The 27955-nt window shown below is 35.0% G+C and overlaps 1 protein-coding gene across 10 annotated transcripts in view; it reads left to right on the forward strand.

Moving 5' to 3' along the window:
* LOC115212345 (nephrin-like) overlaps nucleotides 1-27955 on the forward strand; it is a 296829-nt gene that overhangs the window by 103136 nt on the left and 165738 nt on the right. For all 10 annotated transcript variants that reach the window (XR_004999321.1, XM_036503159.1, XM_036503157.1 and 7 more), the window contains exon 2: nucleotides 17195-17326. Coding sequence is in view for 9 of the 10 variants with exons in the window: in XM_036503157.1 (XP_036359050.1) it covers nucleotides 17195-17326 (132 nt within the window). In the remaining variant the exon portion in view is untranslated. The remainder of the gene's footprint in view (nucleotides 1-17194; nucleotides 17327-27955) is intronic.

Consider the following 27955-nt stretch of genomic DNA (forward strand, 5'->3'; position numbering starts at 1 on the left):
TGGATGTTTATATGCACACTAAAAATGGCTAGAACTTATGGAAGAGGAAGGCTCAGGAAAATGTTGGACGAAGTAGAGAAGGCCAGCTTCAAGATGTTGAGTCTCAAGTAGATGATACCAGACTAAGATGAAGGGTGATATGCTGCGCTTTGGAAGACCCATCCATCTCAGCAAAAGTGCAGTTTTCTAAAGCTTTCTCCCACAACTCATCTTCTACAGAAGACATTTGTTCTAAGTGCTCTGCAGTGGGATCGAACCTGGAAACACGTGGTTACAAGGTGAACTTCTTGATCACCCACACAACTATATCTGTGTTTCTATATATATATATATATACATATATATATATTTGTGTATGTATGTATGTATGTATATATATATGTATGTATGTATGTATGTATATATATATATATATATATATATATATATATATATATATAGGCTTGTGTATGTATGTACATGCAGTATGTGGAAACCATTTCAGGAACTTTACTTGCCTGTCTCCAAGGGGCAACTAAGAAGAGTTTGCATTGTACAGTTGTGAATGTGATACAGCTTAACAAGTAAAGGAAGGAAGTGTGGAGAATAGACAGAGAATGGGAAGAAAATAAAGCAATTATGATCCATTGGATGTGTTGTTGATCTGCATGAAAAGTGAAGTACAAAAGCAAGCTGGAGGAATGGCTTGACATTAACAGCAACATCCAATTATTGCAGGGGAAATATCAATGCTGTCCCTCTATGTAAATGTGATGACGGAAAAATCTGTCCATACTTGAATCTCATTGTAATGGCAATTTACATATGCATCCTTAATTCAAGAACATTATGTATAATCTAAGTAAAGGCCTTACCTTTCTAGTTGTGATCATACCTTTCTAGTAGCGATCTCAGTGAAATACAGGAAATATATAATGAGGCAGTGCATTAGTTTGTGATGACAAGTGATATATAAAGAATGGCAAAAGCGTGTGTATTTAGCTATTAAAATATCTTATTTGTCTAATATGGCAAAACAAATACATGTAACGTGATCTTGATGAAGGCAGCGAGCTGGCAGAAACGTTGGCACGCCGGGCGAAATGCGTAGCCGTATTTCGTCTGCCGTCACATTCTGAGTTCAAATTCTGCCGAGGTCGACTTTGCCTTTCATCCTTTCGGGGTCGATAAACGAAGTACCAGTTACGCACTGGGGTCGATGTAATCGACTTAATCCGTTTGTCTGTCCTTGTTTGTCCTCTCTGTGTTTAGCCCCGTGTGGGTAGTAAAGAAACAGATCTTGATGAAGCAAACATACAAATATATACAGTTTATTACAAAATCACATAGACACACACTTACGTCTGTGTATTTTGTAGACATTAATACAGGATCTTAAATTCTCTCTTTTCTTTCTCACACATATTTCAGTCTTTCTTCCCTTTTCCTTCCATTCCTTTGGTCTTTTACACAATCTCACTGTTAGATTTTCCTCAAATAATTTCTGTTGATAACTCTTCACCGTTTCAAGTATACAGTGGCTGGCATCACATGTAATGGCAGCTCTGATATTAGGCTTCTATATTTTGTATTATCAATGCTAGAATTTGAAGGTGATAAAGAAAAATTTCATTTGAATCTTATTATATTGAATCTATTTAAGCCTTTAGGTTGCTAAAGTCTGCTGTTATATGTAATATTTCAAATACTATAAGCTGCTTTAGATTTGAAAGGCATAGCATAAACAATTTATGTAAATTGCCATTTGAAATAAAGTAGTATTGATCCTGAAAGCTTTTGAACTCAACTTTCTCTCTCTCCATATTCAGGAAACACATAATTTCATGTGTGCTGTTGAAGAGATGAGGGTCGAACAGATACTTTACATCTCATGAGTTAGTAATACCAGGCCTAAAGTGTTCTGGCTCATTAGAAACCAACATATTAGATTTACATAACCAAACGTACACCTAGTAATAACGACGATGGTACTGATTTAACCCTTTCATGACCGTGCTTCTAATGAAACGCATTGCTTGTTTATTTTAGTTAATATTTAAAAATATTCAAATATATGGATGGATTTATTAAAATAACTAACCTTTATGTTATTAAGTTGGTCTTTGGAACATACCGTAAATGATTATTAAATAAAATTATGATGGAAAGCTTTGATTTTAATATTAACACTTAAATTTGAACAAAAGTTTTCTAATGCAGAACCAGACACAGTCTCAGTGGGATTTTATTTAAAGGCTTATGCTTTTAAATGGTAATACATATATTGGAATAATCCATTAATGTGTGAATACAATCTATATTTGAAACAACAGTTAAACTAAGATATCTTTGAATAATCAAAGACTAATGTCATATATGGATTATTCCTATTAATTTGCACTCAGACAAAAAAGGATCACCTTTCAGCATACACTGGAATTGAGGCCTGGCAGTACATAGCAGCACACTATTTATCTGTCTGGAAGCTTTCTGTAAAGGCGAGAGTAAAAAAAAAAAAAGCTGAGAATGATCAAAATCAGCTTTAGGCTCTAAAAAGGTAAAGGTGGAAAAGCATCAACTCTATACAATGGCTGTTTTCGTTTACGGCGACTGCAATAAGGACTGCCTCTCTCAACAGACTTACAAAGTAATTGTATGCAATGTGCCAGTATAATGAGGGTGTAGGAATAGAGGGAGAAAGGAAGACGGTAGAGGAGGGAAGGAAATTTTTCATTGTCTCCCAAAACAGACAGGTACTGACAACACTGGTGTAAGTGTTAAGTGTTTCTGATTATAGCAAAAAATCCATATTTCAGACACTTACAAGCAGTTCTTATTATTTTAGATTTTTTAGTTTAAGGAAACAAGTAGTCAGCTGAACATCATGTCCTGTTCAATATTTGAGACTTCTCCTGGGTCATTGACCTGAAGTTTATACTTGATTGTAGAAACATTTTTTACCTAGTTGTTTTATGTAAACATAACTGCTTATTGAAAAAAAGAAATGTTGTACTCACTTGAGAAATTGGAAAACTTTGAAAGTTGTTAAATCTTTCAATGGTTTAGTGTTCAGTATTCAAATTTCCTTGAATTGTGATTATCAGAACTAAATCAGTTCTGGTTGCTAACTCTCACATTATTATACTTGTATGTTGTTAGCATATGATACAAAGTTTGAGTAAAATGAAACTTTGAACCAAGTTCATTAGACTTCCTCAAATATCTGTCTTATATGACATTTCTTGGCACAAGTGTATCCTTTATTACAAACTTAGCATTCAAAAAGCTTGACATTTTACTTCCAGGTCAGAAAGTTGTAGCATCTGTATATCTTCTCACTACCTTGTAAATGATTATAGCTCTTCTATTGCTTGTCAAAGAAATCCATATAAAGATTTATATACAAGAAGAAATGGGGTTTTTTTTTACCTCTGTTTTCTTCAGTGAATATTATATGCCATATTGATGTGTGAAGAAAAAAAGTCATCATGTATTTCATTGTATCTTTTCCTCTCCTCCCCACCACACTATCTCTGTGGCACACAAATACATAAATACAAAGAATTTAACCTTACTTATATATATATATATATATATATTTTTTTTTTTATGTTATTAAATATTTAAGGTATTGTAATAAATGGCAAATCCATATTTGTAACATTGTTAGAAGCAATAACTCTGATAGTAATCTTCATGCAAGAATGTATAAGTGATGTCAACATTTAACTAGTGTACAGATTGAATATATATTGAAAAAATATGTTTTCGAAATAAAAGTGGTAGGAAATGTAATTAGCCTGCCAATGCTTAGGAACTTCAATGTATAAGCTATTCATATATTTGTTTGTTGAATGCATTCAAGAAAAGACATTCATTTTGAATAAATGACTAATGTAAATTTGCATTGTACGGTAACATTTTAACCGAATCAAATTACTACAGAATTTATAAAATGTTACTTCTGCATTTAAGTCGTATATATTATTTTTCCTAAAAACTAAGTAAATACTTTTACATCTCCATAGATAAATAAAATTGTTTTCTGGAGATAATTGAATGGTAAACTTGTTTGAATATCAACTTTATTTTCTCCCTTTAGCGAAATCATTGTCGGTAACTTATCACTCTGCGTATTTCTAGACAACCGTCTGGATAGTATAAAGTGTCATTTACGAAACTGCATTAAGAAATATATGTCATAAACATAGAACTTTTCTTAATACTATCTATCTTCTTAAAACAGATTCTAAAAGTATTAACTAAATTCTTATTGTGTGAATGTATTTGAAATTCCAATTAAAAACAAAAAACTTTGTGGAACTGTTTCAATGGCCAAATAAATTATTATTTTGCTTGAAGATCAACTGTAATGACCTAAATCCTTATAAGTTCCTTACAGGAATTCTAAATTAAAATGCTAATTGCTCTTTATATTTTGTAGGTTTTAATTTTTTGTTCTTTTTTCAGTTATTTTCCAGTCACTTTTCAATTTGGTGCTTAATACATAGATCTTTTATTTATTTATTTATATATTTATTTTTTGTGCCAGTGACACATAAAAGCACCCACTACACTCTCAGAGTGGTTGGCATTAGGAAGGGCATCCAGCTGTAGAAACCATGCCAGATCAAGATTGGAGCCTGGTGCAGCCATCTGGTTCACCAGTCCTCAGTCAAATTGTCCAACCCATGCCAGCATGGAAAGCGGACGTTAAACGGTGATGATGATGATTATGATGGCTCTAGACAGTCAACCTATTTTTGTCGTTCAGGTAAACTGGAGCATGTAGTGGTGCACAACACTTGAGAGCACAAAGGACTGGCCATAGTTACAGCAGCGCAGCTTCACGCTCACTGCACCTCTAAAAAAAAAAATCGAAAACTGTTTATGCTTATGATAGAAATAAGTCCATGACTTAAACTCGAATCAGTGAGGCTCAAACTGTATTAACTGGAATATTATCTATAATTTAATACCATAAAATATTTCTATTAGTCATTGGTACAGCCTTTGTGTCTTACTAGCTTATATCCATAAAGAAATTGGTAAGAAAGAAGTCAATGTATTCACATTATCTAAATTCTGTCTTTCCTTTTTCTGTACATTTAAATATGTACATGCATTCGGTTTTGGATCATTAAACAGTATAAAATGAAAGCAAGAACAATTAAATTACACAAGATAATGTAGTAATAAAATCAATAATGTACATAAAACAGTAAAGCTTTCGTAAGGCTCAGTGGTTTGTGAAGCTAATCTTATTTCTCATATGTCTGTAAATATTAATTGCAGGAATATCTCCTTCCTTAACATAATGCTTTCTCTGGCTGAGCTAGCTAAACTGAGAAGAATTATGTTTTATCCTTCAGAATGCTTTACAATTCAGCAAAACAAACTTATTACTTGTGTCAAGAATGTCATAGCAACTTATTTTTGTTCATAAACTATTCAACTATGTTACTTATCTAAAGAAGGAAAATTAGTCGATGCAAGAATAATCTGTTACACATGATTACTATGGTGTGAAAGTTGAGAATAATTTACTGTGAAAGTGTTTGTAGGCAGATACATTCAATGGTTGATTGGACAAGGTGCATGGCTCAGAATTTTCCAAATACTTTAAACTACTGTAAAAGCATTAAAGTTTATCCTTGTAAAATATTTTTGTCTATATCTTTCTCAAATTCAGCTGAAAGCCAATGCAGTTCCAAAGAGACTGAAGAAATTTTATTCTTCTTAAAGCTATAGAATTGTAAGCCTTACCTCTGACTTGTCATAGACTTATCATCAAAAACATATTCATTCCGTTTTTGTAGGTCTTTTAGAAACAATTCCATTTTGTAGGCCTTTATGAAAAAATATGAGAGACTCTTCAATGAGAGATATTAGTCAACACAGCTTGGTAGTAATTTAAAAGGTACTGTTCAAGGTCATTTTATCTGAAAAACATTCTTTTTCAATTTAAGAATTTTATTTCTTTTCACCAGAATTTTTCTGATGTAGCAGGAAAAGATTTTTATATCTATTTTTCTGGGTTTCCAAGAAAAGTTATCTTTATTGTTATCGTGACTCCATTGAAACCTTTTAAAATTGTCATTCAAATGCTTTAAACTACTTGAATAATGTTACATGACCATAATTATATGTAAAATATTTTACTGAATACATACAGTGGAGTCTCACTGGCTCTGAGTAAATTGCATTCCATTGAAATCTCACCATCAGTTCAGTTATTTTATTGAATTTTGGAATCTTCTTCCAAATATGATGTCAAAAAATTCCAGGACTAGTTCTGTAGTGCTCCAACAGATGGCAGCACATGGTTGCATATGCAGTGAGAGGTAGCTGTAACCTTCATGAAGCAGAGGGCCAAATGATATTGCTGTGTTTACTTTGCAAATTGTGAAATTTGTGTTTTTATGATCACGTGTGCTGTAGTCTGAGTTTTGTCAAGGACAGAAAGTTGGGACAAAGAGGCAACGTCATGAGATTTTGTCTTAAACTTGGGACGTCTGCTACAGAGACAATGGGTTATACACAGTGTTTTGAGTAGCACAGGTTCTTTAAAAGTGGAAAAACGGATCTGGAATACCTGCTACGGGTGTCATTCTTGGAAATGTGGAGAAAATTTATCAGCTTGGAGGATAATCAATGATGCTTTGAAGCATTTGTGGGAGGACATTTAGTGAAAGCAACCAAATCTGTAGAGCGCAAAGAATTGGATTCTTCACGAAGACAATGCACCGCCACCAAGCCCTCCCCACTCTTAACTTTCTTGTCAAAAATAGGGTATCGCTTTTGCACCTATCTTTATTCACCAGATTTAGCATCTGCAAACTTCCATCTCTTTCACAAGATGGAAATGTAGCTCAAAGGTCACAATTTAAACACTGTTGTTAAGTTCAAGAGCAAATCGCTGAAGGTCTTTGACTTGCTTACAGAAAACCGCTTCTAGGCTGGATTTCAAAAGTGGCAGGAATGCTGGGACTAGTGTATTTGCTGTGCAAGGCGACCACACAGTGGTCGACCAAGGTGCCACACAGTGGGACTGAACCCAGAACCATGTGGTTGGTAAGCAAGTTACTTACCACACAGCCACTCCTGCACCTATACCACACAGCCACTCTCGCACTTATAATTGATAATTATTTTGAAGGAGATGATGTTAAAAATTGAGTAAATATATTATATTTTATTAAACCTAGCTTGTCTGTGAACTTTTTGATACCACCTCATATATACATTTCAGGTTGTTTCATTCATTGAAGTATGGAATTGCTGATATCTTGTCAGTTGGCAACTAAAAAATCATCTTACCTGTGTCCTATTTCTAAACTTTATTTTTTTTTCCCCACATATCGGAATGAAATGTTAAGAGATTGAAGAGAGTCTAGCTGATGAGGGTACTAGATAATGATTTAAATGTTCTAATATTATCCTGAACCTACGATCATAACATCTAATATTCCTCAGTCCAGTGTAGTTTACTGCAAGTCGTAACCCAAGTTGTGGCTATAAGCAACATCATTGTAAAATTTATGTCATTTAATTAAAGTCAACGACACCTTTGTGATAAATTGATTTCCCTCTCATCTGCTTAGCACTACAAATCTCAAATTAGGCACAGTTTCTATGTTTCATTTAAGCTTTTGGCACATATAATATGAAATTTAGCATTTACGATAAAAGAAATGTATGAATTGCAATTGGGTAATAGATTTTGTTTTACATACAACTCTAGGATATAACAAGAATTAAACTTTGCTTTGCATGTGGTATTCTTTTTGAAATATAATCATATATGAAGAGTTTATTCATGATTCTGAAGACAACATTTGCCAAATTATGTGATTTCTTTGACTTGGGTACTAATTCCTTCTGGAGGGTCTAATATCAATATTGCCTTATCTTGAAAGAGATTTCTTCTCATTTGCTTAGTGTTGTTCAAATACAAGGTGGGAAAATAAAGATTGTGTAAAATCATCATCATCATCGTTTAACGTCTGCTTTCCATGCTAGCATGGGTTGGCCGATTTTGCCTGAGGGCTGGCGAACCAGATGGCTGCACCAGGCTCCAATCTTGATCTGGCAGAGTTTCTACAGCCGGATGCCCTTCCTAACGCCAACCACTCTGAGAGTGTAGTGGGTGCTTTTATGTGCCACCAGCACGGGGCCAGTCAAACGGTACTGGCAACGACCTCGCTCGAATCTTTAACACATGTCACTGGCACAGGTGCCAGTAAGGCGATGCTGGTAACAATCACGCTCGAATGGTGTCTTTTACGTCCACCGGCACGGAGGCCAGATAGTCGCTCTGGCAACGTTCAAGAATAAATAAATAAAACTAAAGAAGCAAAAGACACTACAGTCGGTCCTTTTGAGTGTTAGTTGGTAGTAAGATAGCTTACCAGAATTTGTCAAGCTAATGTCCATTTGACTGATATTTCAATATCATTTCTATCTTAACTTCAAGTACTTGATTTTAATAATTGTCTCATGTCAAATTACTCTAATTGATATTGGCAAATAATATTTTAGCTTATTAAATCACATTTTCTTCCATCCTTCAGAAGCATTTATCTGACTTTATAATGCAGTTTTTGTTTGTTTTGTTTTGTTTTTTTGTTTGTTTTTTTTTGTCCATTTTTGCATTATTTACATGAAACTTTACACATCAATGCTATTAACTTTAGTAAAGTATAATGGCAGGTGCCAATATGATAAAGTAAGGTTTCTTTGTATTAGTGCTTTCTGATTTCTTTGGTGTTCTACAGCCGGGAAAGATTTGTCGAGGCTGTAAATTGACAGCTAAATAGCTAAAATGATTTGCTTTTTTTTCCTGTGCTGGTTGTCATTGTCTGATTTAGCCTACTTCATTGAACATAGAACAGTCTGTTTAAGAACTACTTTTCATACCAATATTGTCTTCAGCATCATTTGTTCTTGAAATATTGCCGCTGTTGCTTAACCCAAAAGAGGTTGACTGCACCAGACTTGTTTAAAAAAAAAAAAAAAAAAATCCATCTGAATGGATGTTTTAAAATAATCACATATTTCAAAAATCAATTGAACTTGGCATGGCCTCAACATTAGTTGTCTGATAGGAACTGGTATTAATCATGCCAATAGGTACAGATAATCTTCCTATCAACTGCCAATTATATAGAAATATTGCATGCCCAGCATTCTGCCCCGCCCCACCAATTATTTTACATTACTGTCTGTCATAATATTAAATTTAAAATTACATTGTTCATTTATGGAAAATAAATTCATCTTTATTCAGATGTGACAGTATAGTAGGCTAATCATCATTAATAAGCATTTTACCTTGTTGCTATGGTTTCTTCATATTTTTCTTGATATTGTCTGATCATTTGCCATTTCATACTTCATTGCTTCCTTTACAACATTAACAACATTCCTCCAAATTTTCTTTGGTTCGTTGCAATTTTGTTTAGCAGTAATCAACAGTCCATGATGCTAGTTCACTCTCTGTAATCACTTGAATCGATATGGGAAATTATGATGATAGTTGTAGAACATTGCACCCATGAAGTTTCTATCTCAGGACAGAGTGTATTAATTAGGGGTAGTGAAACAGCATAATTTCTTCACTCATCTTTCCTAAACTGGAAAAAATGAATATATATTTCTTTACTACCCACAAGGGGCTAAACACAGAGGGGACAAACAAGGACAGACAAACGGATTAAGTCGATTATATTGACCCCAGTGTGTAACTGGTACTTATTTAATCGACCCCGAAAGGATGAAAGGCAAAGTCAACCTTGGTGGAATTTGAACTCAGAACATAACGGCAGAGGAAATACCTATTTCTTTACTACCCACAAGGGGCTAAACACAGAGGGGACAAACAAGGACAGGCAAATGGATTCAGTCGATTATATCGACCCCAGTAGGTAACTGGTACTCATTTAATCGACCCCGAAAGAATGAAAGGCAAAGTCGACCTTGGCGGAATTTGAACTCAGAACATAACAGCTGATGAGATACCGCAAAGCATTTCACCCGGCGTGCTAACGATTCTGCCAGCTCACCGCCTTAATAGGAAAAAATGAATATAAAAGGATGTTGATGTGGATTTTACTTTTCTACTCTTTTACTTGTTTCAGTCATTTGACTGCGGCTATGCTGGAGCACCTGCTGTAGTCGACCAAATTGACCCTAGGACTTATTCTTTGTAAGCCTAGTACTTATTCTATCGATCTCTTTTACCGAACTGCTAAGTTACAGGGACATAAACACACCATCATCGGTTGTCAAGTGATGTTGGGGGGACAAACACACACACACATACATATATACATGTACATATATCCGACGGGCTTCTTTCAGTTTCCGTCTACCAAATCCACTCACAAGGCTTTGGTCAGCCCATGGCAATAATAGAAGACACTTGCCCAAGGTGCCATGCAGTGGGACTGAACCTGGAACCATGTGGCTGGTAAGCAAGCTACTTACCACACAGCCACTCCTGCGCCCGTAATTGATAATTTATTAAATACTATATTCAAATATAAGATCTATAACTGAAGAAAGTTCTGTTTTTATGTATAGATGATTGCTTCTGTTTGTAGAATATACTATAACAAGTTTACTCTTTAAGACATTTTATGAGAGGGAATTCTCAAATACAAAGAATCTCATACAACTTATTATATTTTGTAAAATGATGTAACACAAGTTAGAGTTGGTTGTCTTGTAGTTAAGTGGCTCTGGTCAGCACTGCTTCAACAGTGCTATAGCATAGCATCCACTGATCAAATATTTGGCCACGTTCCATATGTTACTTCAGAAAGAAGTGTGTGAAATACAATCTGCTTAGGTGGGAAATTTTACATTCTTGTGGTGTGTAAGAGATGTGGTTTTGAAACAAATACTGTTAGCCGACACAGGAACTCGTTCCAGTGTATATATGAATTTTACAAAACTGAAATATTCATTCTTTCATAATACTTAACTCATTCTTGCACACATACCTTTGTTTAGAAACTCTCAGAAAATTTGATTAGCACTACTTTGTAATTCACTTGCAAAACCAGAAAGGTTAAAGTTTCTTCTAAACACTAAGCTTTATACCTTTAAGGTGTACCTGTCTATATTCTAGAATGTGTTTTTCTCTCTTGTAATTCCACTATACATAAGTGGTTGTCGCTAATATCCATGTAGTTTTATGAATAGGAAAAATCGAAGCATTTCAGTTTGGTCTTCTTTATATGTCAAGACATTTATTTTGGGAGAACACTTAAAATTATTTTAAAAAATGACTTCTATATTATTCTCCTTCTAAATATAATTACCAAAATAGACGTTTTCCTAAAGATTGGTGTAAATCCAGACAGAGTTAAATATGCAACTGTGTTCCCATAAATATCTAAAATATTTATGTTGGAAAAGCTTGCAAAGAAATAATTTTATATATAATAAGAAACTTGAATTATATAACTTAAACATTAATCACACATATTTACATATAGACAAAAGAAGTCACAGAAATATACCTGTATATCTTGTGGTTCTTTAACTTCTGACTAGAATACAGCACATTTTTTACCATTGTTTTGAGATTATAAACATTCTTATTATTAAATATTAGATTCAAAAACTTCAGACCTAAATAGATTTCCACATCAATATTTTTTTTCTTTATATGAATGCATAAACACTAATTTTCTATATTCGTATTAATTTTTGTCATATGATCTCTCTGCTGTTATTAACCATCCTGTTTGTTTTCTGTTAGGTAGGTGAGGCAGTAAATGCTTGAGTTGTTAGTCCACTTTTTATTATTTTCTTAATTACAAATTAAAATGCTTTTTTTTTTTAGTGCACTTCTTTCCATCAACACACACATAAAGAAAGTTTGCATCTAAATACATGTGTTAAATGCTTATTTTGCAATCATCATTTGGGTTATAGTTTATTAGTATAAGGATTTTATTTATAAAATCAAAATTGTTGTAAACATTAGTGAGGGGAATGACCTTTTTTTATGGGTAATCAAGTATTGTGAACAGTGTCTGAGTATAATAATTCATCATCATCAGCATCATCTCTACCAACTCTTTTACTCTTTTACTTGTTTCAGTCATTTGACTGCGGCCATGCTGGAGCACCACCTTTTTAGTCAACCAAATCGACCCCAGGACTTATTCTTTGTAAGCCTAGTACTTATTCTATCGGTCTTTTACTGAACTGCTAAGTTACTGGCACGTAAACACACCAGCATCGGTTGTCAAGCGATGCTGGGGGGAAGGGACAAACAGACACACAAACATATACGCGCACACACATATACATACATACATACATACTATATATATATATATATATATATATATATATATATATACATATATACATATATATATATACATATATATATATATATATATATATATATATATATATACATATATATATATATACATATATATATATATATATATATATATATATATACATATATATATATATATATATATATATACATATATATATATATATATATATATATATATATATATATACATATATATATTATATACACACACATATACGACAGGCTTCTTCCAGTTTCCGTCTACCAAATCCATTCACAAGGCTTTGGTTGGCCTGAGATTATAGTAGAAGACACTTGCCCAAGGTGCCACGCAGTGGTACTGAACCCGGGACCATGTGGTTGGTAAGCAAGCTACTTACCGCACAGCCACTCCTGTGCCTATCCGGATACTGTTGTTACATAAATCTCAATTCCAATTATTAATATCATTATATATATATATATATATACATATATACACGCCACCAACGCTGCTTTCTTTCTGTGATGATAAAGAGCTTGGCTGAAATAGAAATTCAGTTTTTGTGTTTATCTTTCAACAAAATTTTTATGACTTTCGACTGCACCCATCATTTTCTGTGTGTAAAGTGCTATTTAATCAACTCATAACCTGTCTCTTGTAAATTCAATAGTTCTTTGGCAAGAATCAAAGTGATTCTTGTTTTTTTATTCCAAAATAGATGGTTTACCATATACAAAGAAACGAAATAGACATTTTGTCACCTAGATATAAAAGGTGATGGTAAAATGTAAGCATGGCATTTGGACAACAGTGTATACAGCTAAGAAACAATCATCATGCTTCCTATCTAACTCAGAGGCAAAAGCTATACTCTTTTACTTGTTTCAGTCATTTGACTACGGCCATGCTGGAGCACCACCTTTAATCGAGCAACTCGACCCCAGGACTTATTCTTTTGTAGGCCCAGTACTTATTCTATCGGTCTCTTTTGCCGAACCGCTAAGTGACGGGGACGTAAACACACCAGCATCGGTTGTCAAGCAATGCTAGGGGGACAAACACAGACACACGAACATATACACACACACTTATATATTTATATACATATATGTGACAGGCTTCTTTCAGTTTCCGTCTACCAAATCCACTCACAAGGCATTGGTCGGCCCGAGGCTATAGCAGAAGACACTTGCCCAAGGTGCCACGCAGTGGGACTGAAACCCGGAACCATGTGGTTGGTAAGCAAGCTACTTACCACGCAGCCACTCCTGTGCCTTAGGACAGGACAGTCTTTTTACTCTTTTTTATAGAGTAGAAGCTTGGGCAGTGTGTTGGAGTCAGGTGGAGAAACAAGAACTTCACACTTTCATAATGAAACACCCACACATAAGCTCATAGAGGCATGGCTCCTAACAGTGGGACATTAAAGCAAGTAGGATTGCCAAATGAAGAAGACTTCATTGTGAGGTAAATGCTACACTGAACAGGACATGTTACTCAAATGTCATCTGAAGAGTTTTTTTTTTTTTTGATAGAAGCAGGAGTGGCTGTGTGGTAAGTAGCTCGCTAACCAACCACATGGTTCCGGGTTCAGTCCCACTGCATGGCATCTTGGGCAAGTGTCTTCTGCTATAGCCCCGGGCCGACCAATCCCTTGTGAGTGGATTTGGTAGACGGAAACTGAAAGAAGCCTGTCGTATATATGTATATATATGTATATATATGTGTGTGTGTTTGTCCCCCTAGCATTGCTTGACAACCGATGCTAGTATGTTTACGTCCCCGTCACTTAGCGGTTCGGCAAAAGAGACCGATAGAATAAGTACTGGGCTTACAAAGAAAAAGTCCCGGGGTCGATTTGCTCAACTAAAAGGCGGTGCTCCAGCATGGCCGCAGTCAAATGACTGAAACAAGTAAAAGAGAAAAGAGAGTACATCACCCACTACACTCACGGAGTGGTTGGCGTTAGGAAGGGCATCCAGCTGTAGAAACACTGCCATTTCAGAGTGGAGCCTGGTGCAGCCTCCTGGCTTCCCAGACCCCGGTCGAACCATCCAACCCATGCTAGCATGGAAAACGATGATGATGATGATGATGATGAGACTAAGGCTTGTCACAAATGCAGACAATAAGAAAAGATGTCAAAGCTATGGTTGAGAAGTTGAGGCCCTGGGATTGGCTACAAAGTGATGATGGAAAGTTGGGTGAGTTAAGGTCAGTAGCTGGTTGATCTAGCAAGTGGAGGTATATTACAAACAGTGGGAGTTCATTGTGCAATAAACTTATTTGAGAAAAGGCTTTGAAACTGTGCATTCTCTGTTTATGACCCAAGAAGTCTGGTATGTTGAGGTTCTAAGTAGCACCACTTACATGTTTAGGTTTTAAAAATATACAAATTGAAGTGAGTAATTATATATATTTCTTTACTACCCACAAGGGGCTAAACACAGAGGGGACAAACAAGGACAGACAAAGGGATTAAATCGATCACATCGACCCCAGTGCGTAACTGGTACTTAATTTATCGACCTCGGTGGAATTTGAACTTGGAACGTAACGGCAGACGAAATACCTATTTCTTTACTACCGACAAGGGTCTAAACATAGAGGGGACAAACAAGGACAGACAAACGGATTAAATCGATCACATCGACCCCAGTGCGTAACTGGTACTTAATTTATCGACCCCGAAAGGATGAAAGGCAAAGTCGACCTCAGCGGAATTTGAACTCAGAACACTTAACGGCAGACGAAATACGGCTACACATTTCGCCCGGCGTGCTAACGTTTCTGTCAACCCCATTGTTCTGTGTGTCCTCAAATACAGGCAAAATTCCTATTTTGTGATTAAAGATTTTTAATTTAAAAAAATAATTATTCTTAAGATACATTTCCAATATATTCTGCTGTTAATATTTGCTTATTTTTAATAATTTTAAAGTTTATATAGATACCATTTGATAAGTAACTTATTGGAACTAGATTTTCAAAGATTTTGAAGTGTTAACGTAATATAATAAGCAATTCAAGTACACAACCTTTACATACGAACATTTTAAAGCTGTTTTTCTTTTTATATGTTATTATGTCATTGAAAATTATCACTGTAATTTACTGCACTATACAACTGAATTAGAGAGGAAAGTAGGCTTTAATATAATTAACTGACATTGTAGTACAATATTTGTTTAATAGTTGATTATAATAGAAGAATTTCTATTATAGCAACAAAATCTGTTTTGATTTTCAGTTTTAAAGATAATACTAGGATATAGATGAGGTCTTCAAATATGATAAAACATTGTTATTCCTAATGGGAACTACTAAAGATTTATTGTTGCCTTGGAGTCTTGAAATAAAAGCATTATAGATTCTGATAATATTTGCCTTCAATTCTCTGCAAACTCAAATTTATTGTCAAGTGTCTATTAGACTTTTGTTTTTCTTTATCCCTTGATGCCATCACAAAGAAGTTTAGGATTTCATACTTTAAAAAGATTTTATGTTACTGACCTGCTTCTCATTGCAAAATAATGTAGGATCTCCTTCAAAAGTACCCCATCTCCACTGATCCAGGTTCACTACCATACCACCATGCATGTCAGGTCCAATGCCACTCTCACCACTTGAAATCAATAAGGTACTATTAACTACATTGTGCTCCTTACTCCTATCTTCACCAAACACACACACACTCTCTCCTCCTCTTTCTCTATACACACACACACACATATACACATGTGCATGCACATACACACATATATCACATCCCTGAGCAATTTAGTGGCAGTAATTTTGTTGGTCTGGCAAACGCTACTTTTGTCAAGAAAATATGAAATAGCTGTTCTCATTTGTACCCCTAACTTCTCAACGTGATGATTAAAAGATTTGCAAAATAGTACCCTTTGCTTTAACAGACTATATACATGTGCGCATGCACACACATTCACCCCCACACACATCTACTTAGTTAAAATTTGTGGTAACTTTCTACATGACCAAAAGACAGCAATAATATAGTTACCATCATACCATTGTCATTCCTAGAAGCATCTACAAAAATCCCTTTCTCTCCTATCTTTCTTGAGCAAATAAACATCCATACACAATTTCTGAATCAATCTATTTCTTTACTGCCCACAAGGGGCTAAACATAGAGTGGACAAACAAGGACAGACAAATGGATTAAGTCGATTACATCGACTCCAGTGTGTAACTGGTACTTAATTTATCGACCCTGAAAGGATGAAAGGCAAAGTCGACCTCGGCGGAATTTGAACTCAGAATGTAACAGCAGATGAAATACGGCTACACACTTCGCCCAGCATGCTAACGTTTCTGCCAGCTCAAATTAATATCACTATTTGCGTACATATTTCCAAAACCATTTAAAAGGATAAAATTAGTTGTAAATTTTACATTTCAGCTTGTGTTATCAATCAAATGAGGTAGAACTATGTAGTGTTGATCCAAACCTGATAAATATAATTTGGTATGTTCAGTTTTTGACATGTGGTAAGCATCTTAGCAGTTCTGTTGCAGTTTTGCTAAACAGCACCTGTTCTAATTAGCCACACAACTCTAGAAATGCAAGCATACACATCCTGTATAAAAATTTTCTAAAATCTATTATAAAATTCATTTGATGGCCATCACATTTGGGGGTTTATAGCAATATGTGTTTTATAATTTTTTTAATGAGAATTTTAAATTCATGTAATATGACAAACATTATATTTTATATATTTTTTAAATATTTCATTCCGATATATACCTTGTCTTTTACTTAATGTCAGTTTTAAACATACACTATTTTAATATAGCCAAATCGATGATATCCATGAAATTCCGATTTTCACGTATATCTCTTGTTTTTATTTCAGCACAAGGAAGACAAATGTTTAGAACAAAACCTCAAAATGTATCTGCTATTAAAGACCAAACTGTGATATTAAAATGTGAAGTCATGAATCAAAGTGGAAGGATGCAATGGAGCAAAAATGGTTTCGCTTTAGGTAAGTAATTTTCTTTCTTTTGCCAAATAACATTGTTGTTGACGTGTGTTAGCTAAAATAAGAAACTTCTCTGTTTCGGCTATTTTAGGTATTAATGTTAGGGCAGTTTTATGTTCTTTTACAAATGCACCTCAAGTTACTTTAGCTATAAATGTATATTTTTTTTTTCTTTTTTGCTATGTAATTGGTGGTTTTTTTTCTTCTTATTCGTTTGTCTGTCTCTCTAATTGCATTTTTCTGTTCGCTATTTGTATGTGAAACAACTGAACTTGTAAGTCTTTTTCCACCTCAGTATCTATAGCTTTAATTTAGTCTTTACCTATGGGGATACTAAACAGTTTCTGGCATTGAAAAAATTATCTAACTAGGTACCACAAAATCTTGTGCCACTAGTAATAACTAGTTATTGCCCCCAAGATGACTTGTGCTATAATGAATAGATAATAATGTGTGTGAATAATAACATCATATTTTCTAACAGTTGATAGATAATACATACATTATACATAAAATTGATGCAATTTTCAACAAAGGAATTTCAGTTTTCTTTCTTTTGTTTTTTTTTTTTTTTTTTTTACTTTCTTTGGATTCATACTTTCCAATAAAGCTTTCTTTTGTATTTCTTTAAATATAAGAAATATTTTCTATCTCAGATAACTTTTTCTGGTGGAATAATTTCTTTTTATTCTGTAGGACAGTTGTTCTGATGACGAACATTTCAACTTTATGAATTAATCATTAACATTTTATTACATATGATATTGGACATTACGAGCATTTTGAGACAGAAATCAGCAACGTACCCACCTATTGGATATGAACTCCATGTCTGTCATTTGCTAGCTGACAACATTACTAGCAGAGCTATCGTGTGGCCCATCTCTCCTTCTCAAATTAACTACTACAAACTGTTTTTGTTATTGACCCCTCTGGCACCTGTGCAGGTGGCACGTAAAAAGCACCCACTACACTCGCGGAGTGGTTGGCGTTAGGAAGGGCATCCAGCTGTAGAAACACTGCCAGACCAGACTGGATCCTGGGGCAGCCCCTGGCTCCCCAGACCCCGGTCGAACCGTCCAACCCGTGCTAGCGCGGAAAACGGACGTTAAACGATGATGATGATGATGATGATGACTGCACCTCCAAAACACAATTCTTGGGATATATAGCACGAAAATGGAAAGTTATTCGAAGCCTAAGATATTGAAGTGTCCACAGTTTAATGTTTGAAATGGGAAACAAGTCTAATTAAAATTACGAATTAATGGCTAACTATGGCCTTTGTGTTCTTCTCTACCTGCTGTTGGTGATTTTAATTAACAATAGCTTTGATTTAGTATGTAAGGTCTTTCAGTGTAAATAGTGTTCTCTCACACTCACACACACACACACACACACACTCACACACACACACACACACACACTCACACACACACACACACACACACACACACACACTCACACACACACTCACACACACACACTCACACACACTCACACACACACACACACACACACACCACACTCACACACACACACACACACACACTCACACATACACACACACACACACACACACACACTCACACACACACACACACACACACACACACACACACATACACACACACACACACAGCCAGTTGTTCCCAACTATGACTGATCAGTTGTGTTTTAACTAAATTAGTATGAGTTGAAAGTAACCATTCATAATTTTCGGAGCTCACTAGAATGACATTGCTTTACCTGTTTTGGGGGTCATACATAGGGTACAGTTCTATATTTAAAACATGAGGAATTATGTACATTATTTACATTTGACAGATATTTGTCCTCATCTTGTTTGTTGTTAACATGTTTCGGCTGATATACCCTCCAGCCTTCATCAGGTGTCTTGGGGAAATTTCAAACCTGGGTTCTCATTCCTAAGGTATTTTTTCGATGTTGTTGTTGTTGTTATTATTATTATTATTATTTACCACTATGCCATATGCCCGTGGGCTTATGGCATGGTGGTTAAGAGCGCAGGCTACTAACCCCAAGATTCTGAGTTTGATTCCAGGCAGTGACCTGAATAATAATAATAATAATAATAATAATAATAATAATAACAACAACATCGAAAAAATACCTTAGGAATGAGAACCCAGGTTCGAAATTTCCCTAAAACACCTGATGAAGGCTGGAGGGTATATCAGCCGAAATCTGTTAACAACAAATGTAAATAATGTTCATACATTATTTACTATACCAAAGCCTTGTGAGTGGATTTGGTAGAAGGAAACTGAAAAGAAGCCCGTCGAATATATGTATATATATGTGTGTGTGTGTGTGTGTTTGTCCCCCTAGCATTGCTTGACAACCGATGCTGGTGTGTTTATGTCCCCGTCACTTAGCGGTTCAGCAAAAGAGACTAGGCTTACAAAAGAATAAGTCCCGGGGTCGAGTTACTCGATTAAAGGCGGTGCTCCAGCATGGCCGCAGTCAAATGACTGAAACAAGTAAAAGAAAAAAAAATAGGGTGTTGTAAAAATCTGTAGATATTAGTTTCTTTTGTTGCTTTTTTTTTCTTTTTTTGGCTTTCTACCCACTTTGACAGAGGGTGGCAATTGCATCTATGGAGAGATGTCAGTGTGTCTCAAACATTTGTGGAAATTTATAGTCAGTATTTACAAGGAAAAAGATCCACAGGTTTATATTTTGTTGATCCCTCATGGATCTAAGGCAAAGTTGATCCTTGCAATATCTGAAATTTCACTGTTGAAAGATGAAACTTAAGACTGCAAAAATCTTTATGGAACATCTTTGATCATGCATCATATTCATCAGGAATAACATGTTGAACATGCAGCCTCCATGTTCAGATTTGGTTAGCATGAGTCATTGAGCTTCTGTTTCTCTCTCCTTACTGCAAAGGTAATTTTTAATTCACTGAATATTTTTTTTTTTTTTGCTCATAACATCAGTCCTGTTGGCACTCATTCGATTTATTGTTTCGTGCTGATGATGTGAATTTAAATTACCAATCAACTATTGTTAATATACTACCTTTAATAGTATCAAATAATAGATTCATTAGTGAACATCTGCAGTGTTTAACTTCTATATTTTCACCCTTGTCTTGTCTGGGCATGCTAACAAATTTAGTTGTTATTTACTAAATATAATGAATTAAATTTATATGCTAATTAATTCTGTTAATAAATTGTTTCTATAAATTCACGAGTAAACATCTGCAGATGTTAATCTTCAATTTCTTACATAATGATTATATTAAATCTTGAATGTCTTTAAGTTGGTATCTATGTCACTGTATTTTTCGTTTTTACGTGAATTTTAGCAAATGCAGTTTGTTATTTATTACCATATGAGATCCGATCCAAAAATATCAGGAATGGTGCTATGAAAAGAAAACCACAACACGTATCAGTTCGAACTTTAATCTCCTTTGAAGTAGTCCTCTTCTGAAGGCACACGCTTTATCTTTATCCAGCATCATTTCCATTGATGGAAGCATTCTTGGAACTCCCTTTTTTGAGATAGGGAGCAGCTGCCTTGTCACATTCTCTTGGATTTCTGCAGTGTCTTGAAATCTCGTTCCTTTCAAGTAGGATTCGATGTTTTCCATATATGCACTGATATGTGCACACACACACACACACATGCATGTACACACACATGCACGTACACACACATGCACGTACACACACATGCACGTACACACACATGCATGTACACACACATGCACGTGCACACACTTCACTTCCAAACACTGCTATAAACAACACGAAGTGAGCAAGAACATAACAAGTTAGTATGCATGTGTGTCAGAGTTCAAGATGAATCTGTGCCAAGGGCTTCACTCTGCATACTTTAGATTCGTTACCATAGCAGCAGTCTGGATACTTTTTGATCAGCCCTCATGTAATTTCATGTCTATGTTATTATATAAGTAACTTTGAGTCTCTATTACTAATTATTGTTGCTAATAGCCTTCAAAAGAGCAACAGTGTTAGTTTTACAGTTCTATATTTAAGAAATGAGGAATTATGAACATTATTTACATTTGACAGATATTTGTCCTAATCTTGTTTGTTGTAAACACAACGTTTCGGCTGATATACCCTCCATGCTTCATCAGGTGTCTTGGGGAAATTTCGAACCTATGTTCTCATTACTAAGATGTTTTACGATATTATTATTATTATTATTATTATTATCATTATTATCAATAATAAATAAATAAATAAAGAAAGAAAGAATTAAATTATTATTATTATTCAAGTCACTGCCTGGAATTGAACTCGGAATCTTGGGGTTAGTAGCCTGCGCTCTTAACCACAATGCCATGTGTTAGCTTCGTTGAATGAAACTTCCATGCAATAACGATTTATTTGTGCGGTTTAGGAGATCTCTTCATAACCTCATGGTTCTAGGTTCAATCCCAAAACACAATAAATCTGACATAGTCAAATGCCAACTTACGCCATGTGAATGAAATTAGGTGCATGGAAGCTTATCACATGATAAGCTGGGGGTGAAGTAGGGATCTTCTCTTTCCTCCACCCATGCCTTTCTCATAACCTGTAAATGTCATGAGTGCTGCCCTTCCGCCTGGCTGATCCTTAAAATGTCATTAAATCTTAGAAACATTTCTATTAGCTTTTTCATATTTATCTCAAAACCCAAAAGCGGCTCCTGATTAGCTTTCATTTCTTAAGTTATCTCCAATTTCTGTATATGCACTTACAAACCTCTGTACATTTATATTATTCCATAGTTATCATTGCCTCCTGAAATAACGATCAATAGTTTATTTTTTTCATGGTTTCAACCTTGCATTCTTTGGGCTAAGAATTTCTTCCTTTCTCTTGGTTTTTTACCATGTTTGTTAGGTTGAAATAGGAGAATTTTTAATTTGAATACATAGGTTTTTATACAGGTTTTAATTTTTGCTTTATATATTTATTTGTACCAGGTTTTTGAACTTGTTTCCTGGGATTTTTTTTTTCTTTTCTCTCTTTCCTTAGAAGGGCATTTCATACTGTTAATTAGATTTAATATCTACATTATACTTCACGTTAATTTCATTATATTGTTATGACTTTTTAAAATTTAATTTCAGAGTACATATTTAGTTAATACTCACATAGAAAAGTTCAGTTACATTTATATTAATGAAACTGGACAATTAATATAATCAGTCTATGATTATATTTATTTATAAATCAGTTATTTTCTTATTTGCTAAAATATTCTGTAATTAATATACACTTGTTCATTCTCTGGAATGTTCTCTGTAGAGTTCAACATCCCCAACATCTTTTGCCACTAACGTGCAACGCAGGCTTAATACCTTTCAACTCAATCCATTATATTATATTATATATATTCATGTGAAAACAAAAAAAAGGAAAGATGGTGATATTTGTGGCAAACACTTCCTCCTCCCTCTCTTCCCTCTCTCTCCCTCTCCTTCTCTCTCATATGCGTCTGTGTATGCATATATGATGTGACACATCTACTGCAGTAGCGTGTGCAGCCCTCTTGCTCACAGTATGCTGCTGCTCGCTAATCCATGCGGCGAAGTAGTAAGCAAACAGGGTGTGTGAGACTCCCCTACCTACATGCAGTTTCTTCCTCATCAAAACTTCTCTGAGCCTTCTTGCAGATGCTCTGTGGGGCCACAAGCTAATTTGACATAGGAACTTAGAGCAGTAGTAGATCTAAATGAGGCAGAAGCTGGCAGAAACGTTAGCATGCTGGGCAAAATACTTAGCGGTATTTCATCTGCCACTACGTTCTGAGTTCAGACTCCGCTGAGGTTGACTTAGCCTTTCATCCTTCGGGGTCGATTAAATAAGTACCAGTTACACACTGGGGTTGATGTAATCGACTTAATCCCTTTGTCTGTCCTTGTTTGTTCCCTCTATGTTTAGCCCCTTGTGGGCAATAAAGTAATAAGATCTAAGTGAGGCAGTGCACTTGATGACCCTGATAGATGTGCTCTGACACCTACCATCTCCCTGCTGTCTTGTTGAAAGAAAAAAACTAAGGGAGTAGATGCTGAAAGTAAAAATAAACTGTGGTGATCTGCTTTAATTTAGTTTGCCAACAGATGCAGGATTTCTGGCATCCTCTTGCAGCTAAGAAGAGGTAGCACATCTTCAGTTTCCTCACTTTTGATGGTTTGTGGTCAGTGTAGCAGTCATGATTCTCTGTTTAGTCATGTGGGCTGCATCCTCTGTTACAGACACAATATGTTCTGAATACCATTTTGGTGTGTGTGCCACACCGTCAAAACTGTCTGACAACGTGTATAACATATTTTGGTATAAACAAAATTACCAGAATATTATGAATTATATAATTTATAAATTTTGCCTAATAGTGTAAAGCCAATGAGACAGCTTCTATAGAGTTACTCAACCTGCTAAAAACAGCAGCTAAATCTTAAGTTGCACACCACCCTCTGTGAAAAAGCACATTGAATGATGTGGTCCTAATTTCCTTGCCCCAGCATGGCCACAGCTCGTGAGCTGAAACTAGATGAAATAAAAAAAAATAGAAAGAGATGGGAGGGTCACGACTGAAATGTCTTCAACGAGTACAGTTTAGACGGTCATCATCAATTTCAAACAGTCAGCTATAAACATGTAGACATGTGCACGTGTAGGTCCCTTTTTCTACACTAGCCTAGGTTAGACAAATGTATTTTGGGATCGTTTTCTTTTGACATCTAGATGCCCTTCATGTTGCTGTTCTTCACCCATTTCCTGAGTAAGGAAGCTCTTACTTCACATGTCTTTGAAGGCATGAAGCAAGTGGGTGATTTGTTGGCTGAAATGATGACAATAAAACCATCGGTCACAGCAAAGCAACTTTCTTAGATAATAAATATAAACAAGCATACACACAAACTCATATAATTGACTTCTTTCAGCTTCTGTCTATCGAATCCACTCACAAGTTTTTGGTTGGACCAGGATTATAGAATGGTCCTGTGCTGTGAAACTGTACCAAAGCCTTGTGGTTGAGAAGTGCCATTCTGGCATTTATATCCATTTATCCATCTATGTCTGTCTGTCTGTGTGTCCATCTATACACCTAACTTTCATCAGCATTTTACATACACTTTTTATGCTGGCATGAGTTGTACCAGTCATGTTTAACGTGGACACTTACTTGAGGTCAGATGACCATGTGTTGCACATAAATTCTATTTTTGGTTTGGTTTCTATGGCTGGATGCTCTTCCTAACGAACACAAACATGCATGCACACACACACACTCTCATAAGCTGTCATAAATAATACCTATTTTTTAACTACCCACAAGGGGCTAAACACAGAGGGGACAAACAAGGACAGAAACACAGATTAAATCGATTACATCGACCCCAGTGCATAACTGGTACTTAATTTATCGACCCCGAAAGGATGAAAGGCAAAGTCAACCTTGGTGGAATTTGAACTCAGAACGTAACAGCAGACGAAATACCGCTAAGCATTTCGCCTGGCGTGCTAACGTGTCTGCCAGCTCGCCACCTTTGTCATAAATAATACCAATTTGGTTTTCTCTAATTAATCCTCTTCTTCCCCATCTGACTATTTAAAACATTAAGGCAGACTAACACAGATTATTGCCATGGTTTTTATCTAAAAAAATGGACCAAGAATTGTGGTCAAAGGTTAATGTATATAATTAGTTTCCATTTGCTCTTGCAGTTTCCTGTTGAAACATCCTTTAAATAATTCAACTTATCACTTTGAACAATATTAACTACAATGCCATTTTAAAAAAACTGGTCTTTCTACCTGGTTTAGGTAAACACACACACACACATACCAATCAATGAGCCAATGAGGGAGCCAGAAATAGCAGCTACGTTACCCTTGTATCATTTCTGTCTCTCTGGAAAAAAGGAATAGATGTATATGTCATGGCTTGAACACTTTTGATCACAAGTCGTCTTGATCAGAGTTGACCTGGGGTTAAAAAAACAACATTGCGTCAAATTAAGAAATCAGTAATCACATGGGGTGAACATTCTATCTTTGATTACTAACCATTTTTAATGAATCTTATTTAATGAAGTTTTGTGTGCTCTCTGATCTTTCATTCCATCTTACACAATGGCAAACAAATGCAATATGCTCTGAATACCATTTTGGTGTGTGTGCCACACCGTCAAAACTGTCTGACAATGTGTATAACATATTTTGGTATAATCTAAATTACCAGAATATTATGCATTATAAAATCTATAAATTTTGCCTAATAGCGTTAAGTCAATGAGACAGCCTATATACGGTTACTTAACCTGCTAAAAATAGCAGCCAAATCTCAAGTTGTACACAACTATTTTTGAAAAGAGCTTATTGGTTAATGTTTTTCTGAGTTCCATGTGCAATAGAAAAAAGACAGGAGGGTCATTACTGAAATGGCTTTAATCACAGGTTTACTCCATCAGGACCAACCTGGGGCTGAACAGTAACAAAAACAGCCACCTAAATGTGTGATAAACTATAATAAACCTTGTCTGCTTTTACAGAGTTCTTGGTGGTTATTCAGCACCAGCATCAGCTTACTAAAAGATGCCTTAAAAATTGTGCTTTTTCCCTTTTGTACTTTTAACATTTTCAAAAGTCAAATAACAATACCAAGAGTTCTTTATTGTTCACCACAACTTAGTGCTTATTTCTGAATCTTTTATAAATGGAATAAACTATATTCCAAAGCAATCTAAAACTTAAAAATAAATGAAACTGTTAAAATATTGATGTATGTAGCTTGAGGTGACACAGAGCCTGTTATATTATTGGAAAATTATACAACTTAGTGCACTTATTTTGAAAAAAATTGCACATATTCTTCCATCAAGTATAAAAATACTCCTTCAAATATTCTCTACTCGACCCTAGAGAAATTTTAAAACTTATAAGATATTTTTATTTTTGTATTTCACTTACATCCCTATACTATTTTTCATTTGAAAGAGTTTTTTCACATTTGCCTGTTCTGCATAGCAAAACATTTGTGTTAAAAACTACTAATTTAAAAAAATAATTGCCCTAATTTTCCTTTTTTTAAATTATATAGTAAAATTTCTTAGAGTACAGTTCTGAATTAATAGAGCAATTATTTTTAAAGAATATAATTATAGTTTGATAATTTAAAAAAGAATTCATGACTTAAGATTTCTTTTGTTTCTTCAATAAATGATGCTATTTTATCTGCTCCTCCCTGACCATTTTAAACTCAATTTTGGATTATAAAAGGTAATAATGAACTTATTGTATACAGTGCTCAGGTGCACTATAAATTACTATACTTGTTCTATGGGAGTTATTGATTAACAACGGTAATTTGTTGAGTAATATGAGAATTAGGCTATATTTTTAAGGCAAGATAGATTTAACTAATGTTCTGGACCTAATTATTTCATACAGTATAATTCTTGTGGTGTATATATATACTTGAGAAGGACAATTTGTTGTGGAAATGGTAATCATTCTTGTCAGTTTTGTCACTGTACTGTTATGCATATAATTATATTAGTGCCTTTCATCTGTGTTTTGGCAAATAACTATAGGAAAGGACAATTCACAGAATTCAGATACAAAACTAAAAATATTGATATAAAAGTAATATCGGAAAAGGAGTGCTGCTTATACAAGTCAAATATAATACATTCCATTTTCAGCTAATGTACCATTTACTACCATTCTCTCTACCTGATCATTCCACTGTACTTTTCTACACAATTCCATTCTATTCTCACACATTTATCATCCCTTCTCTAAGAAAGGAGTTCTGTCTGAAGTATTGGAATAACCAATCTACTTTCCTCACAGACTTATTCGATTTTCAACATTTTTTGGAACAGATTTTTCGCTTACAGAAATCACCTCTAGTTTCCTTTAAATGATATCTCGTTTACTCTTTTACTTGTGTCAGTCATTTGACTGTGGCCATGCTGGAGCACCGCCTTTAGTTGAGCAAACTGACCCCAGGACTTATTCTTTGTAAGCCTAGTACTTATTCTATCGGTCTCTTTTGCCAAACCAATAAGTTACGGGGATATATACACACTAGCATCGGTTGTCAAGTGATGTTGGGGGGGAACAAATGCACACACACACACACATACATATGTACGATGGGCTTCTTTCAGTTTCCTTCTACCAAATCCACTCACAAGGCCTTGGTCGGCCCAAGGCTATAGTAGAAGACACTTGCCCAAGGTGCCATGCAGTGGGACTGAACCCGGAACCACGTGGTTGGTAAGCAAGCCACTTACCACACAGCCACTCCTATGCCTATATCTTAACTTGATTCATGCTGGATGCTACTGGAATGTTGCTTACACTAAAAGATGCCTTAAAAATTGTGCTTTTAGAAACTAGAAATTAAGTGTGCAGTAAGAAACATTTGTAGCATAATTTAAAGGATTTGGAGTCTGTTAATACCATTCAATACCATTTTTGTTTTATGGTTACTTCTTTTGCCTGGCTGCTGATAACATAACTTTACATGTGCCGGTGGCACATAAAAAGCACCATCCAAACGTGGCCGATGCCAGCGCTGCCTTGACTAGCTTCCATGCCGGTGGCATGTAAAAAGCAC

This window comes from Octopus sinensis, linkage group LG5 (assembly GCF_006345805.1).
Source record: "Octopus sinensis linkage group LG5, ASM634580v1, whole genome shotgun sequence".
NCBI classification, from domain to species: domain Eukaryota; kingdom Metazoa; phylum Mollusca; class Cephalopoda; order Octopoda; family Octopodidae; genus Octopus; species Octopus sinensis.